Consider the following 18,202-nt stretch of genomic DNA (forward strand, 5'->3'; position numbering starts at 1 on the left):
GGCTCATCAAGATTGCCCAAACTTTCAATATGGCCATTTTCAAATTGGGGGAAACTCAGATTTTTTACTTAAATATGTCAACATACTGACATTATAGCTTATCTTTCTTTGTTCAATGGTTTGCTCTTGAGATTTGCACTCAAAAAAAGAAGATATATCACAGTAATTAGTATTTTATTGTCTGTGGTGGTATGTCTAATCTGCACACTCTCTCTTTGCTCTGTTGTTCTTCAAGCCATCTGCTTCCATGGAGACCAACACAAGCGCAGATACAAATACTCAAAGAAAAATCCAAAGAGACCAGCTCACTAATCACTCGCTGTATCCTGTGATGTTAATATGCAATCCAAATTCACCATAAACTGCAACAACAACTTCCTCCTGACCAGGAGAATTGATCCTCTCCGCTTCACATCACTTTTGTCTTTTGAAAGTGCAGCCGCCTCCAGGCGGAAGAGCGAAAAAAACCATTCCAGTAGTTCTGCATTGATTTAGCTGATAACATTTACAGAACCCCTCCCTCCCATGTTAGCCACATAAAAGCCTGGCATCCTCCTCCAATATTACCTGAAGGAACTAGAGGCCTTTTTCCAGTCTTTTGTCTGATTCCTCCACCCACAGTTTTATATATATATATAAACTAATAACATGATAAGCTATTTTTTTTTAATTAACACTACCAACTGCACTGTTTGGTAATTCCTTATTGGTTTGGGTAGGGTGAAGGTGAGGGAGTAACTTTAGCATTTCTTTTTCGTTTTGTATTTTTGCCTTGGGAAGACGGCAGCTTATTTGTAAATCCTCCACCTTTCAGAGGAGGATCAAAACAATATCCAACTTCATTAAGCCAATAGACTTTGTTTGACATTTACAAACCTCATTATGCAGTATTTATTTCTCACTCTCATAATCTTTGGCCTTGCTTTGATCTCAGTCATCTTATTGCAGAGGTGTAAAACACAGGTCCTCAAGGGCCTGCAATGTTCAGATGTGTCACTCGTTCACCAGACCTGACTCAAATGGGTGAATCGCCTCCTCAGCATGCAGCCAAGTTCCATAGCATCTTACCTAATAACCATATTATATGATACAGATGTGCTGTCGCAGCAGAAAGACATCTAAAAGCTGTAGGACTCCAACCCTAGAGGACTGGAGTTTGACACCTGTGTCTCATTGGGATATTTGTTTTGCTGTTTCAGTAGCTGCATGTTGCGTGTTGATTTTCAATCATTTATTCTGAACCCGTTTACGTTTTTGTAAGATTACAGCTTGTTTTTTGAAGACTAATTTCCACAATTGTGTATTTTGTCATTCAGCCATTACAACAGTTCCTTGTTTTACTTCAGCTGTTCCTTATCTGCTGGACTCACCTGTTTCACATCTCGGTCCAGTACTCGAAGGTGTGTGGCTTCATTCACTCTTTGTCAGTTTTTTTGTGCTTCCAGAATCTTTCACTTTAGATTCCATTACACATTTTCTGGTTTGTGTTTGGTTGATTTGCTTCAGACTTATTCACTTCACTTTGCCTGCAGGCCACCTGTTCCAGGTCCTTAACAAAAATACCAAATCATGATAATGCCATAACCTCTCACACAGAAAGCAATTTAACTCATATAACAATTATAACTGCTTCTAAAATAATATAGCATATTAAGCTGTTATATTCATGCTATGTATAACATTTATTTTAATACACTGACTCAATCAAAAATAAAATTTCACATAAATATTTCCAAATACTCATTATACAAAATATATGCCTTCTATTTTTCTTTTTTGCAAGAGACTGAAAAGTTTCCCACAAGGTAAAGGTGAGGAAGGGAAACACTATGGTACCCTCATTTCTAGCAAATGAGATACAAAGACATCTGGATTTATAATCTAAGTCGATTTTCCTTTAAAACTTGTTTTAACTGATAGAATTTTTAGTTTTTGTAGATGTCACAGGAGTCCTCTTTCATTTAACCAACAAACACCAATTTAAAAGTTTTAGTTTAGTGTCAAACAAAGCCTGTTGCTCTGGAGACGGCCATTAGCGGGCGGATGGCTGACTCCCACGCAAACAGATGACAGGAAGAAAAATAAAGATCATCCTTTCTTATAGAGCACACTGCTGAGCACACCATAATCACACTAGTGGTGATTATGGTTCTTTCAGTTCAAATGTATTGGCCTTATGTTGTTGAAAAGAATAAATTGAACTTATGAAGCAGCACCAAGAGGTTCAAGGAGAATGCACTCATAAAACTAGATCCATCAACATCTCTTTTTCATATTATATGTACATATATATGTATATGTATGTACATTCCTAATTCAGCAAGTTCATATTTGTTAAGTGCTCCTCGTTGGCGGTTGGATTAGTTGAGATGACTGGTAAACATCTGAGTATGCAGCCCACAGGGTTTGGTCCAGACAAGGAAAAAATCAGCAGAAAAGGGAGGAGAAACTCTAAAACACCCCAGGATCGTAACAAACACTTTCTTTAAAATAAAATATATATATATATATTTTTTTTTTTTTTTTGCCTGTCCTTCAGAAATAGACCACAGACTCAATGAGGAATCTAAGTGGGTAAAACTAATAGTCAGAATGACGAGATGGAGCTGATGAGCCACAGATGTTGGATGAAGGGTGAGGAGAGGATGAAACTAAAAATAAATGTGTACGTTTAACATCAAGATGACAGACCTTGACATCTGCCCTTTTTTGAAAGTTAATCGTATCCCCTGTGAAGTTTGTTTTTTACTTTGATTCAACTGTACATTCCACCAGCATGTGTGTTGGAATGCACCAAATGTTGCTATTTATGATGCTCCAGACCATAGGCCAAAGAAAATCTATTATGATAACTCTGACAAGTGAACCATACTAAAACTGCTGCTTGTTATTATTAGATCATTAAAGCCCGTTTCAGTTCATAAATCATGCTGTCGCTCTTTTCACCAGCTGACCTGCAGCGTTGACACCAGCATCTATTCCTGTGTTAGGCTGCTAAAACATTAATATCCCCTGAGGGATCATCTGTCATGGCAATCTGGGATTTGCTGTAAATTTGTCTTCATGGGTTTAACCTCCTGACTACCAGTAGTTCCTTTTTGTCCTCTGTAGAGGACATTTCTAAACTTGAATATCTCCCACCCCCTGCATTCTACTGAATTAATTCCTTTTGGTATCTGGAGAGGACATTCAGGGCTTTTCAATGATACCACATGTGAAGGGGTGGGACTTTTGTACGTACCTTTTTCTAATTCATAAAAATGGCATTTATCAGTAATAACACATTTTATGGGAAGAGACAAAGTAAGTGCATACAACCTTTTATTACCTTACAAAGACTGTGTGATTTAAAAATAAAATGGTGATTGGACAATATTTTTTTTCCTGGTAGTCAGGTTAAATTATTCAACTTTTATCTTTCATTCTAAGTGAATTTGTAGGAATCACATTAAATGAGTTTTTCTTAAAATCTAAACACATTAGTAAAACATAAAAAAAAAATCTTAAAATACATTTCTGAATGTGATGATTATGGTTTTGTATGTGCATTCCTGACAAAAGAAAACCTCATCTGTAGCTCGAGAAAAAAGACATGCAATAAAAGTAAGTAAGGAAAATTCGTCGGATGAATCATATGAGGTCTATCAAGATATTCACAAGATCGCGTGTATTAAAACAGAAACCTTTACACTGTTTAAACTCTAATCCCCTAAACTCTAAATATGTCTTAAGAATAAAAGTTGGATTGCAAGACAGAAGCTTTTTCTCCGTGATGTTCTGATGAAACCAAATTTTAACTTTTCAGCCCACAGTACCACATATCAATTTTTAACTTAGTGGATCAAAAAGCATTCACCAGTAGTGCACGCAAGGTGTGCAAGGGCCCAGCAGGACTGCAGAATAAAATTGGATAGAGAAATGTTATCACAAAACTGATGATGAATATAGCATGCTGAAAGGCTTCAACAAAAGAAGGCTTAACGCTTTAAACTTAAAGGAGCGTCAGTCAGGAATGAGATTAAAGGTGGTGAAACATCAAATAAATGCTACTTTCCCGTGATTTGCAGGTTGTTTGTCCATTCATTGTTTTCCCCAAATCCTGTGGATAATCTTCAAGATATTAATAGAGCGGTCTTGTAGCCTGGCTACCAAACAGTAACATGAAACTGTGATCTCATCCCACATAATTTAATGTCACAACAGAATGCCTGAACTTTATGAAGTGTGAAGGATTAGGTTTTAAATACACAACGCCTTCCTTCATAAATTAAATACTTTGCTTTTTCTATCTTAATGAGTTATAAGAAGCAGCATGTAGAAACGTGGTGGTATACAATGTTGGCAATGCTGCTGTCCAGAGGCTCGGTATCCTTATGTATAGATGAATGCGTAGATTGTCTATGTCATAAAATAGCATAACTGCAATTTAGCAAATCCAGATTTACTTCAAGATTGTGGAATCGCTGATGCCATCGTTAATTTGTGACTCAGTGAACAATATGATGTTAGAACCAATTAGCTGAATTAACCCTTTTATGTCTCCTTTGGTGTTGTTGTTTTATCTTGTTGTACTATGGACCCATCCATTCAATAAAATTTGACTAAATAATTGCTATATATATATATATGTATATATATTTCTTAGTTTACTGATTGAAAAACATGTTCAAAGCCTCCTTTTCCCATCAACATGCTTAACTGTATGAAACTTGTAAGCAAGGAGAAAACTGTCAGAGTCTTTTAAGTCTCATGACTCAGTGTGTCTCTCATCTGACCACACATTATGAAAAATAAGCTTTTTCAAATCTTTTTGAGCTTACAGCAAAGCTTCATGGATTAATGAGTGAGTATAAAAGAAGACTGATCGCTGTTTGTTTTCACCCATTTGTCACATTATTCTTCTTCCAAATGGCCTTGGTGGGCTTCGTTAAGCACTGGAAGTTCTTTGGAAAAGAGCAGAAAAAACCAGGTAAGAGGAAGAAGTGAGTCATGAGGAGCTTTGCATTAACATGTTTAGAAGCATATACAATTGAAACAATTTACAAAAAAAAAAAAATGGATGCAACTATACAGTTGCAATGCCACTGACTGGTTCAGTATTGTCCACTTAAAAGGTGGGTGTGACCTTTTTCTGTTAACTGCTCTGCAAATTGGCCCCAAGCAATTCTATATTTGTTAATATTATGTCTGTGGAACATCCTCACTTTCTCCTATGCTCTGTTGGTTTGATAAAGCACTTGAAGACCTTTCAGTAAAGCTATTAATGTTTATATATAATTACTTTCATGGCCGTATTGTATTACTCTGTAAAAACTTAAGTAACATGTAATTACTTTTTAATCAGTTTTGGTTCCTCTGTTTTCTGCCGAAACAACGTACGTTTTCCCATTGAGAGAGAAATTAATTATCTGTTTTGTTTAATCAGTATTTAGAACAACCCGAAAAGCCCTTTGATAAACAAAAAAATTACACTCGGAGCCTTTATAACAACAACAAGAGGTGCCCATAGACAAAGATGAATGTGTGGGATAAACCAACAAAAATTTCAATCAAGCAGTATGTCTTCCACCGTGGATCTTTTATTGTGCCGGTTACACCCTGCTGGTTCAATTTCTATTATTTTCTTTTTTTTTCTTCTTTTTTTTATCAGTAAAATTAATCCTCTGTAGCGTGACAGTTAAATCTGCTTTCATAATTTAAAAAATATGACCAGTTTTCCTCCACTGTCTTTTTCATAAAAAACGGTCTTTTCCTCTGACAGTTAAAACACAGTTGAATTTACCAGACACCTTTTGATGAGAGACTTCAGCAGTTGACACTAACACACACTGGTGTGAAGTGTGCAGGACTGTTAAAAATCAACCCTTATTTCTTTATGCTTTGGTTTCCAGGAGTTAGATTTTGTTTTTTTAGCACTCTTTGAAGGTGGTCTTAATCCGATTCTTGGAGACTTCTGGTTTCCTTTTCAATCAATGTCCCTGAAAAATTAGGAAGCAGGAAAAAAATAAGTGAATTCTTAAGACGCAAAGGAAAGATAGAACTGTCAACGAAAGAAGACCTGAACTACGTGTCGTCCTTCATTTCATCCTCTGCTGTGTGTATGCTACAGTTTTCAGCGTGAAACTCTCATCTCGGTACAAAAACACAAAATACGCACAAACAAACAACAAAAAAAAAACCCAGAAACAATGGCAATGGTCTTTGTGACAAAGACAATGTTGTCTTTGTGACAGACTTCTACAAAAGAGACAGGAGATGTTTAGTGTTTTATTCAAACCTCGAAGGTCTGACTATTATCCCAAAAGATTAACACTCGGCTGCAGACTTCTCCAGAGTCTGCTGAACAGCTGGAACCAAGCTTGTCTTCGATCAACACTAGTATGAAAAGATTTTTAAAAAAGCCTATTTTTTTACACCATTGGCAGTCATTCCAGCACAACATAAAACCCCTCACAAAAAACAAAAAAACATATTGGTAGTATTACTAACTCATTATTCAAAGAGTAATCTAACTGTTAAAATGTTTTAGCAATACATTAACTGGCATTATTACTAATGCTGCTGAATTTGAGGATGATGAAGTTGTTGATGAGGCTGAAGCAGATGAGGATTTGCCGTTGGAAAGCTACAGAACAAAGGAAACCAACATATAAAAGTTATCTGGAAGTTCAACAACAACCGGTTTTACAGTGTTTTGTCTTTTACCGGTTTTGTCTTGTGTTTCTTAGTTATGCTCAAAAACATTTGCGACTAGGTTTGAGATCTACTGATGATTGTCATTGTTCTCTAGTAAAGTCAACAACATTTTTGCTGTTTTTGTAGAAATGTTATTTGCTGAATCACAGTTTAACACAGGAAGCAGGATAATTCTGAAGAATCAGGAGCAAAGAGCTAAAAGAGGAACACGTGGAGCGGAAAAGTTGATGATTCAAGGACTTGCCATTTCCACTCTAGGAAAAGGTAAAATATGCAGCCACATTAGATGAATAGTAATGCTTTTATACTAGTTCTTTTTTTTTTTTTGCATGAATGTGACTGATTATAATTATAAGGCTGTAAAAACTCGTTTCCAAAGCTTTTTCACATGGAAACCGTTTATCTTGCAACTAAGTTATAAACAGATGAGCCAGGCCCAACACCAGTGTACAATGTGACAAATGTAATTATGAAAAAAGAAAACAACCAAAAAAGAAACATAAGTATACTCTTTTGTCATATTGAGTGTTTGCAGAGGACCCAAATACAAGTGAGAAATGCTAGAGAGGGTGAAAAAGTTCATCTAGTGAATGGAATTGACAGAAACCCTGAGTGAAGACAATAAGAGGAACTGAGTCTGACATTACTGAGTATAATAATACTGGGAACTTAATTACTTGATGCTACGCAGGAGGAGCAGATGGAAAGCAGGTGTTCAACAGCAGGAAACAGAGGCACTGAGGGAAAACAGATTGCAAGCTCTTAACCTTGTGGAAAGCGTTCAGAGAATATTTGAATCTGAAATTACTGCACCATGTGAAATTTTATCTTATTTCATTTATAGAATTTATTTATTTATTTTTTTTTGGGGGGGGGGGGGGGGGGGGGGGGGGGGGGTTCAGTTGGATTGCAAATGTCAAACCATAAATGGAAGTGTTGATTATGATCTCATTATATTTACACTCTGTACATTTTAAACAGCGTTTATTTCAAAGCAAACCTTGTAAGAAAAGGTAAAATCATGGATATATATATATATATATATATATATATATATATATATATATATATATATATATATATATATATATATATATATATTATATATATATATATATATTTTTTTTTTTTATTTTTTTTTTTTATTTATTTATTTTTTTCAGAATTCGTTGAAAATCAGGAAAAAAATGTGACGTGAATCTTCATTTGAATTTTACGTTTGATTCAAAGAGAAAAAGAAAAAAAGGAGAGAGAGAGAGAGAGAGAGAGAGAGAGAGAGAGAGAGAGAGAGAGAGAGAGAGAGAGAGAGAGTAAAGCATCTGTCTGTGCTGGGTTAAAGAGTCAGCGCCACATTCACACGCACCTGTAGGATGAAGATGCTACCTGCGCTCTGAAGAGTTCGGATTTATTCTTTCCTCCTCCTTCACCCCCAAGTTCGCGCCGGAGTTATAGACACTTTTACTAAGAGAAAATGGCAGCAGCCTCGACAGATTCGGGACAGGGTTCCTCCAAAATCACCCCCGAAGTGCTGCAGGAGATGCTCCAGTTCTACAACCTGAGCCGCCAGGAGTTCATCAACACTTACAACATCCAGCCGCTCGTCTACATCCCCGAGCTGCCGTACAGCGCCAAGACCACCTTCGTCATCATGTACGTGGTGATCTTCGTCCTGGCTCTGGCTGGAAACAGTCTGGTCATCTACATAGTTCTGAAGAAGCGGGCGGTCCAGACGGCCACGGACATCTTCATCTGCTCCCTGGCGGTCAGCGACCTCCTCATCACTTTCTTCTGCATACCTTTCACTTTGTTACAGAACATCTCGTCTGAATGGTTTGGAGGTGAGCTTCAGTTTGAAATAACTTGCATTTTGCAGTGTCAAAAAAAAAAGAAGTCATAGAGATGTTTTTTTTTTTTGGCAGATACATTTTCAGGTGGCTGCATGTCAGGGCAGTTGAAGAAAATAGTTATAAAAATCCCCTGCTCTTCTACACGCAATTAAACAACATAATTAAGAAGAAGATGCAAATCTCTTGTTCTGCACCCAATAAAATACAGTCATTTTACAATAAATCAGAGTAACATCCAAAAGGTTGTTTTGTAAAATTAATATTCAAATTCAAATAAATCAACATGCTTTATTTATGACAGAGGGAAAATAGATGTCGCCTTAACTCATATGGGGCTGCACAGTGGTGCAGTTGGTAGAGCTGTTGCCTTGCAGCAAGAAGGTTCTGGGTTCCCGGCCCCGGTCTTTCTGCATGGAGTTTGCATGTTCTCCCTGTGCATGCATGGGTCCTCTCCGGGTACTCCAGCTTCCTCCCACGGTCCAAAAACATAACTGTCAGGTTAATTGGCCTCTCCAAATTGCCCCTAGGTGTGAGTGTGTGTGTGCATGATTGTTTGTCCTGTGTGTCTCTGTGCTGCCCTGCGACAGACTGGCGACCTGTCCAGAGTGACCCCGCTTCTCGCCCGGAACATTACCTGGAGATGGGTACCAGCAACCCTCCTGACCCCACTGAGGGATAAAGGCGTCAAGAAAATGGATGGATGGATAACTCATATGATCCAAGTATCCTCAAATGGATGGTGGTGCACCACCAGTTGTTGCTAATCCACCTCATTTTCTTTTGCAACTCCTCTCTAAACCTTTGTCTGGCTGTATGGTCAGAAAGGCAGGCATCAGAGAGATGTTGGAGTTGGGGATAAGATCCTTGACCATTTTGGTCGATGCAACAGATGGTTTGAACGTCTTTCTTATCTCTCTGCTCTTTGGTCCTGCTCTGCATCCATTCATTTTTTATTTGGTGTTGTTATTATTTGAGCTTTTGAAGAGCTAATCAGCGTGGTAATAAAAGCAACATCTTGTAGCCACTGTTAACTGTTCAAAAGTAAAATATTAATAATAATGACAGTAAACTTTACTTAGAAATGAACAATACTTGCATTTTTAATGTTACAAACGAGGCTCATTGGGATGTATGTTCTAATTTATATACTACAACTGCATATTTAATATATGTTCATTCCACACATAGATTTATTTTAGGCAGCTTCTCAGAAAATTTGACAAAAAAACTGATAAGAAATCTAAAAGATTAACATAGAATGTTATGTCATGGCCTACAAATGGTGATGGCTTATTTGAGGACTGTCCAGAAGATCACCAAGCAATAATAGATTATTTCTTTATTGCTGTTTTATCCACTGGTGGATAAAACAGTGCTACGTGACAGAAAGTTGAATGGAAGGAAAATCTGTTTTAGAAAAGGTACACATGCAACAGAGAGAACCACAGCCTGGAGTAGGTTGTGACTCAAAGCTCATTCAAATATTTGGAGGATATTCACAAAGCTGCAACGGTTACATTACTTGCTAAGCTTCTCATAAGCCAGAGACGCCCAAAACCTGGACTAAGCACAAAAAAGATTGTAATTTTACTTAGCAATCCAAAGTTTTCAGATTAAAATATGTTTAGCATTTTATTTGGGAATGAAGAGCCCAGTTTGCTTTTGCTTTTTTTATTGGTTTGGTGTCGTGTTCTAACTTTAAATGCTGTGTTTTAGTTAGCTACAAGCAGGAAAAAAAAAACATAATTGACAGAACTAAAGGCTTGAAAACATCAGTATAATTAATTTATATTAAGCGTATCACTTAGCAACCCTTTTTAGTAAGGTTCCAACTCATTGAATATGGCAGCACAAACATTTCAGTGTGGTAACATTTCTGTCTTTAAACCTTTTTTTCATCTTGTGCAATATAATTCCTTCAAGAAAGCGAAACCTGGATTCTTTTTCATTTTAAGACTTTATGAACATGAACAGAAAGTGCCTGAATAATTGTGTGGATTGAATCACAGAAACAGATTAACTTTTTGATTATATAATTAATTTTTTTGCCGTGAACATCGGGTCATAACAATGGAGGTGAGAAAACCTTACTGCATAAGTTTATTTACAACTATTAACAAAAATAAATGTTTTTCTTTTTACAGTGAATCAGATTTTTTGTATTTTTTTCATGTGAATATAACACAGCAATTATGAGTTAATGTATTTAACATGCTAATTAGCATTGGCTATGAGCTGGTTTGAGGTGCAGTCACAGCAATAGAGTGCAGGGGGTTAAAAACACAATACAACACAACAGCTGTTTCAGCTGCTGCATGATTCTAGCCACTAACTCAAGTTATGATTCAGAACACACTTCAAAGTAAATTGTTGGCCAGCATGTAAAAGCGACAAGAATGCCTTCAAGGAAGGAGAAACCTAAGCCACAGCTGTAGCCAATGAAATGACAAATAAGCCCTAGAGTCTCAGAAAATGAAAGAAAAAAGACAAAAAAAAAAAAAAAAAAAAGGGCATATCAGTTTGACTCAGACGTCTGTGAGGATACGAGCGATGAAGCGCCTCTGGCTCCAGCTGACCAGCTGGTCAAATCCGTGACCCGCAAAAATATTACAGCTAATGAGGCGAGGAGACAAAGTGACAATTAAAGGGAGAATAATGAGATTAACAGACATTTATGAACTGGACCGCAACCCTGTATCTTTTTAAATAACGACATTGTTAGTGAGTAACTCTACTGATGTCATATTGCCTGCATACCAGAATACTTCCTCATGCAGTTTTAGATTTTATTGGCAGTTTTGTTATATTTGAAGACATTAAGAGAACATTAAACTCTCCATTGCTCCACATTTTTTATTCATTATTAGTGTTTTTTTGTTGTTGTTTTTTTGCATTATTCTCTTATTGTATTTAAAGATTGTAAATATAATTTCATGCTTCTGCACATACAGCAGTGCCTTGCAAAACTATTCAACTTTTTCCACATTATGTCATGTTATGTTCTCAAACATCGAGTTTATTTGATTGAAAATTGATGGGGGACACCCCCACAAAGGGGCGTATAAATTGTGAAGCAAATGGAGGTTAGTCAGACAGCATTAGTGAACAAACATCATATCGATCGAGCAATGCTAAAGACAGGTCAAAGATAGAGATGTGGGGAAATTTAAAATACGGTGAGGATATAAAACAATACGAAAAGCTTTGAAGATCTCACAGAGGACAGCTGAAGTCATCGTCTTAAAATAGAAAGAACCCAAAACACCTACCCAGACAAGGTCACCCACTTAAATTGACAACCTGCACAAAGAGAGCAACGATCAGATAAGCAGCAGGAGGGGGAAAAAAATGACAGCTCTGAAGGAGCTGTGCAGATCAACGTTGGGGGTGGAAGAATCTGTCAAAAGGAAAACTATTAGTTGTGCACTCCACAAATCTGACCTTTATGGACCAGTGGCAAGAAGAAAGCTGTCTCCAACAGAAATGAAATCCAGTTTGCTCTATGTCCATTTATGGGACACAGTAAATATGGGGGGGGGAAAAAAAGCAAACCCTGATGGTGGCAAAACACTTACACCTGACAAAAGGAAAACTATTAGTTGTGCACTCCATAAATCTGACCCTTACATCATTGCAAACTTGTGTGACGGCCTTGTCAAGCTACCTAAATCCAACAGATGCCCGCTGTTCAATTTGAATAAACTTGAGCTATGCTATAAGGACAAAGCTGCAAAACTATTAGGCTGTAGATGTGCAAAGCTGACGCACATGAAGACCAGGTGACTCTATGTAGCATTGACTCTGTGGGGAAAAATACAAATTGGACATGGAAAATGTGGTTTACATTTGCCTTTACATAAATTTCCATTTGAAAAATTAAGCTCTTTAGAAGGAGAAAAAACAGTTTCTGTGAGTATGGCGGTGTGATTTAACATCTTTTGTTGGTATTTTAAGGAGGGAGAAGTTTGACTAAAACATATTGGGTTTGAGAACTGCTTCCTTAGATGGATCAAAGATGATCTCTTGTTTTAGGTGATCCATCCTTTGCTATTTGGAAAATAAATTGTGTGTTGAACGACGTGACCAGCAAAGATGTACCCGGCAGCACATCCCAGTAAGACTACAGCGAGCTGAAAGCACCTGTGTCTGTTCAGGGTGCGTCAGGGTAAAGCCTGTACGTCGTTATCTATGAAATGTGTCCACTTACTGCTGAATAGCGGGAGACGGTTGCCACCTCAAGTTGTGGGGTTGCCTTTGTTTCCTGCCACAGACCTCCCTTCCTCGCGGTTCTTCATTAACCTCCGCTGCTTTTCTGGACCTTATCTGCTTTACCCCTTTGCTTTTGCCTGCAGGGGTTCTCGTTTGCAAGACAGTTCCTTTTGTGCAGACCACAGCCATAGTGACAGGCATCCTGACAATGACCTGCATCGCCATTGAGAGATACCAGGGCATCGTCTTCCCTCTGAAAATGAGGCGGCAGTACTCGTCTAAACGAGCGTACAAGATGCTTGGTATTGTGTTTCATTTGAAAGTTCCCATGTTTATGTTTTCTACCTTTTATGCTCCTCTGTTTCCTCCTCTGTAAACTATTTTCAACATATCACGCACACACGCGCTCCTGTAATCTTTGGAGTGAGGGCTTTTATCTTTAAGAAAAATGAATAAAATCAAAATGAGATGGAAGGCTTGCTGTGAAAATAACAATTCGGTTTCGTCTGATGTAATTTTCATACAACCCTGAAAGGGAGTCGAGGGAATCATCCAGCATTGGGTTATGTGAGTCGAGTATGGTGGCTCTAAACAGATCAAAGAAATGTTGAGGAACTTGCCTGGGAGCATGTGACTCAAGTGAGAAGGAAGGGCAGTGGCACTGATGACAAAAAGGCTGTTTTTACAATTTTACGGAAATGTTTTTATCAAAGCAACAACTGTTTTCTCAGATAACATGGGCTTTTTTTCTGCATGACTCCTACAGGGCTTGTATGGATGGCTTCTGTAATCGTGGGTTCGCCGATGCTATTTGTGCAGCAGCTAGAGGTAAGTGCCCTTCGTAGCGCCCCATTACTAAACAGCCGTCTATAGCTTCCCTCATTTCACTGGATAATCACAGTCTATATATGGATCTGTGTGAAGCAAACAATTTATCTTACACTAGCGCATCATCACTGAAGTCAGTAAAAGTGATTGCCTTAGTTGATGTGCAGTGGTGATTTTTGGTGAGTGGTTCTCTGGGCCGTCGTCTCCGACTGCTGCCTCAAAAACAATCCACTGTTCATGCCACCAACTGTTCCAACGAAGCCTTTTGTACAAAAATCCATTTTGCTACATATGCAAACACTTAAAGCTTGTATAGGATATGCAAAAACACCTGAATGCACAATGACCCAAAGCATAAAGTGTTAGAAATATTCATTCAGAGGGAAAATCTAAATCTAGTTGAGAATCTGTGGCAGCGCCAGCTGTTTTTGCAGACATTCGTCGTTCTGTCTCACTTTACCTGAACTAATGTACGAAAGAGGACACGCAAAAATGCAATGTAATGTAATTACGGTAGCAGTTGCTTTTATAAAACTACTGAGTGAGGTGGGCTGACCACAGAATTCAAACAACTTTTCAAATTTTTCCTGCATACATATTTTTCCTTCCACGTCTCAGTGATGAACTCGGTTGTGTGAAAGCTTGTCGTTGCAATGCGACTCTGTGTGGAGAAGGTCAAGGCAGATGACAATTTTTCACATAACACTCTGAATGTGAAATAAATACAGCAAAGCTTAGCAAAAACTGATTCTACTTTACGCGACAACAAATAACTATTAATCCAAGTTGTCAGCCTGAGCGCTTTTCTCGTTACTCATCCCCAGGTGAAGTATGACTTCCTGTACGACCACTACCACGTGTGCTGTCAGGAGAGCTGGAGCTCGCTGACCTACAGACAGGCGTACACCACCTTCATCATGGTGGCTCTGTTCCTGCTGCCTCTGGCAGCCATGCTGTTCCTCTACACACGCATCGCCATTGAGCTGTGGATTCGCAAGAGGGTGGGCGACGCGTCGGTCCTGAATACCATGAACCACAGGGAGATTGGCAAGATCTCCAGGTGGGTACCACAGCAGGGTTTACTTCAATTAACAAGACGTTTTGTGAGATTTACAGCCTGTTTCGTCAGTAAAAGACTTGGCATTTAAAGCATGCTGATGTGATAAGTTGGTGAAGAGAAGAGGTAGGTAGACCACATAAATGTTTGAATCCATTAACAGTAATGATCGACATATGGATGCTGTTTGTAGACAATTAATGGAAGCTTCTTTCGCATTCCCCACTGCAGTTTTTTTTTTGTTGAAGTGGTAAATTGACAATTGGACACCGTGTATACCAATCAGTGTAAGTCCTTGGTAAGATGATGTGTTCATAGCCAATACATAATGAGAGCTTTTCACTGATCCTCACCTTGCAGATATTGCTTTTAAAAAGCTTTTAATGAGAATGCTGAGACTGTTGATGGTTTTCTTTAACAAAGTACTCCTTAGATGTTGATCTTCTTTGCTTCTCTTCTGTGAACAAGAGGTGCCCATCCTCTTTCTATGTGGACAAAACCTCCACTGGCCTTCAAACACCCGAGGATTATAGGCTGTAATAATCTTATTATTGATAAATTTGACTAATTTGATTAATTTGACTTTAATATAATCACGAGGTTCACATGTTCTTTTTTTCTGTAAAGTAGAAACGGAGATATTTGTGTAGCTGTTAGGAGCTGGACTAATTCACTGGTGCACTTTTATCAAAAGACTGGAGTAGTGAAATTTGAGATCATCTACATAAGTGTTTACTCTTGAATGATAATGTGTCTTTTTACAGGAAAAAGAAAAGAGCTGTGAAAATGATGGTCACAATTGTCCTGCTATTCACCATTTGCTGGGCTCCTTTCCACACAGTCCACATGCTGTTTGAGTACAGTAAGTACGGCTTAATGTACGCCTGTACGCAGCGAAAAAACATTTGCACTCCTGACGTCCTCTTAAAATTTATTTTCTCTTGTGACACAGAAGAAATCTTTAAGCAAAGTTAACCTTAGTAAATATGAAAAGCGTTGATCAGATTATTATTTACAACATCAGAAGGTCGAAACAACCTGGTTTTAAGTGGAGAAAGACATTAGCTCCTGAAGACTTCCTTCAAGTGTTTGCACAAACGGGCGTCTTTAACATCGCTGTGGAATAATTTCTGGACGCTCATTCATGGATTTTCTAGCTTTTCAGATCATGCCACATCATCTCAGTCAGAGTCTAGACTTTGACTAGGACACTTTAAATAAATGTTTTTATTTTTTTTAAGACATTCAGAGGTGGATATAGTAATGTGCTTTGAACCTTTATCTATCTGTATAATACCCAGTTCCAATTTTTGTCCAGATTTTCCTCTTCCGACAATCTGAAGAATCTTATTAAATGTTCCTGCTGTGTGTTGTGTGTTAACAGGAATCGAGTTGAGCATGCCAGTGAGCATGCTCGCACCTAAAGTTGGGGATATTGAACATGTTGACTTGTCTTGGCCCAAAATCTCTGTGGGGTGACATGGATGATGTTTTTATGTTTTCGTGATATTAAGCACTTTGAATTGCTTTGTTGCTGAAATGTGCTTTTACAAATACACTTGATTGATTGACTAATGCAGCCAGTTAAAAAGCTATGCGACAAAAACACAGAGGGGAACCGAAATATTCAGATAACAGCTACCAGAAAGTCTGGTCGATGTCAGTGGTGTCTTTGTGTGATTTTTTTTCTGTTAAATATAGTTAGCAAACTATTGACTATAGGAGATAAAGGAGACCTGTAGTGCTTTAGATGTTTTGGGTTATTCTGTGACCTTTTGTGTCAGTCGTTCCTGTAGTATTGGAGTAATTTTGGATCCTACTTTTTTCTCTTTTTTTTTGCCCTTATTAGCCGTTAAGTAAACTCTGAAATCAGAGCTTTGTTCTACTAACCCAAACTGAGGTTTTAGGTATGCTAATATACTGATTGTTCATGTCTATTCCACAGAACCTTAAATTGATATATTTTTTTTAAACTACACCTTTAACAACTACATTTAAATTAATTTACTTGTGCATATGCAATTGTCTAGATGATCTGGAAAAGAAGTACGACGGCGTCACCCTGAACATGATCATCGCCATTGTTCAGGCCATTGGGTTCTTCAACAGCTTCAACAATCCGATCGTGTACGCCTTCATGAATGAGAACTTCAAGAAGAGCTGCGTTTCCACCCTCTCCCACTGTCTCCGTAAACCGAACCACCAGGGTGCCCCCACAGTCGCGCCGAGACTAAGCGTGCAGTTCATCAAACCACAGAGCAGAGAAGCCTTCGTGAACGCAGATGAAGACAACAGCTCAGAGCAGCGCTCGGCAGAGAGGGGAGCCTCATGCTCATCATCGCACAGAGAGAGCTCCCTGGGAATTATTGGAGAGAAAATTTCCACCATCCAAACCGAGCTCCCTCCGAACAGCTCTTCTCAAGTCAAATAAAACGTCCGGGTGCTTTCGATTTGCAAATCTGCCGTTTGCGATCATCAGCTGCCACGGAATTAGAGCAGCTTTGAGAACGTGACAAATAACAAAGACTCGGAGCTCCAAAGCCTTTTCTGCATCCTGTGCAGCGCCAGGAGCCGGAGAACGAGTGTTTTTAAGCAGTCAGAACGTAGAATGAGTTTTATTGTAAATAGGTGCAGCAACAGAGTCCGTACTGAGACACTGAAACGACCGTTTGCGATTGAAACTGAGACTTTATTTGTGCTTTAGATGGAACCTGAAACGTCATGTTCACTGAGCGTTTAAAAATGATGTTTTATCATGAATGAGCCACAACTGCAGTATTTTCTGTGGTTTTCTGCTGTAGCAGCAACTATTTAGAAATGTTAATGAAGAACACGTTGCAGTGTCATGCTTGTGGCGTGGAACTGTGGCTGCTCTTCTGCTTCAGTCGTTAATTTGCTTTCGTTGTGCATAAGCTGAAGTCACTTCACGTTAATTGTGCACTTTATTGCTAGCCTCAAAAAAAAAAAAAAACATTTGCAGAGATTCAATAATATTGACTGAAATTTATTACTGTTTAAATTCTAACTGAATGTACGTTTTTAAAGTCAGATGCACATAATTTGCTACAAGACTGCAACTCAACTCGGTGACAAAAGACTTGTTTTGTTTTGTTTTTAACTCTGACAGTTAGCAGAAGCAACCTGCAGATGACAGCTCCCTTGTTTTTTTGTTGTTTTTTTTATCCTTGTGACTACAAGTACATCTCATTAAATTGGGACGTCATCAGCAGGTTAATGTTTCACTAACTTATAATGAAAAATGTATATTTATTACACACAAACTAATATTGAGGATTATGGTTTACGGCTGATGAAAATCCAAAACTTAGTCTCCCGGAAATTTCAAATATTACACCAATAAAAAAAAAGCAAACATCTCAACACAAAAGTCGACCTACTAGAAAAGTACTTGTACTGAACAATTTATGTATGCATAAGTTTCCTTTTGTATGAACCTGACGGTCCTTAAGGTTGCCTTAAGGCTGCTGAAAAATGAAATATGCATCCAACAAAGTTCATCAGAAAAGGGAAGACTGACGTGACTTAACATTTCCTGATAGACAAC

General features: G+C 38.1%; 1 protein-coding gene across 1 annotated transcript; it reads left to right on the forward strand.

Annotated features, from left to right (window-relative positions):
- The first annotated feature begins 7,889 nt into the window (after positions 1-7,889).
- qrfprb (pyroglutamylated RFamide peptide receptor b) lies at positions 7,890-17,821 on the forward strand. The gene is made up of 6 exons (XM_008436920.3): positions 7,890-8,534; positions 12,896-13,054; positions 13,519-13,580; positions 14,405-14,640; positions 15,402-15,499; positions 16,668-17,821. Exons 1-6 carry the CDS (start codon positions 8,168-8,170, stop codon positions 17,066-17,068), a joined length of 1,323 nt encoding a protein of 440 aa, XP_008435142.1. The 5' UTR covers positions 7,890-8,167; the 3' UTR covers positions 17,069-17,821.
- The last annotated feature ends 381 nt before the right edge of the window (positions 17,822-18,202 follow it).

This window comes from Poecilia reticulata, chromosome 19, assembly GCF_904066995.2.
Source record: "Poecilia reticulata chromosome 19, P_reticulata-male-v2, whole genome shotgun sequence".
Taxonomy (NCBI): Eukaryota; Metazoa; Chordata; class Actinopteri; order Cyprinodontiformes; family Poeciliidae; genus Poecilia; species Poecilia reticulata.

Bases quoted from the DNA above. Each gene is read 5' to 3' on its own strand.
- qrfprb (XM_008436920.3), top strand. From the start codon at position 8,168: ATGGCAGCAGCCTCGACAGATTCGGGACAGGGTTCCTCCAAAATCACC. The intron at 13,581-14,404 runs GTAAGTGCCCTT...ACTCATCCCCAG, and splicing joins TATTTGTGCAGCAGCTAGAG to GTGAAGTATGACTTCCTGTA. The intron at 15,500-16,667 runs GTAAGTACGGCT...GCAATTGTCTAG, and splicing joins CCACATGCTGTTTGAGTACA to ATGATCTGGAAAAGAAGTAC.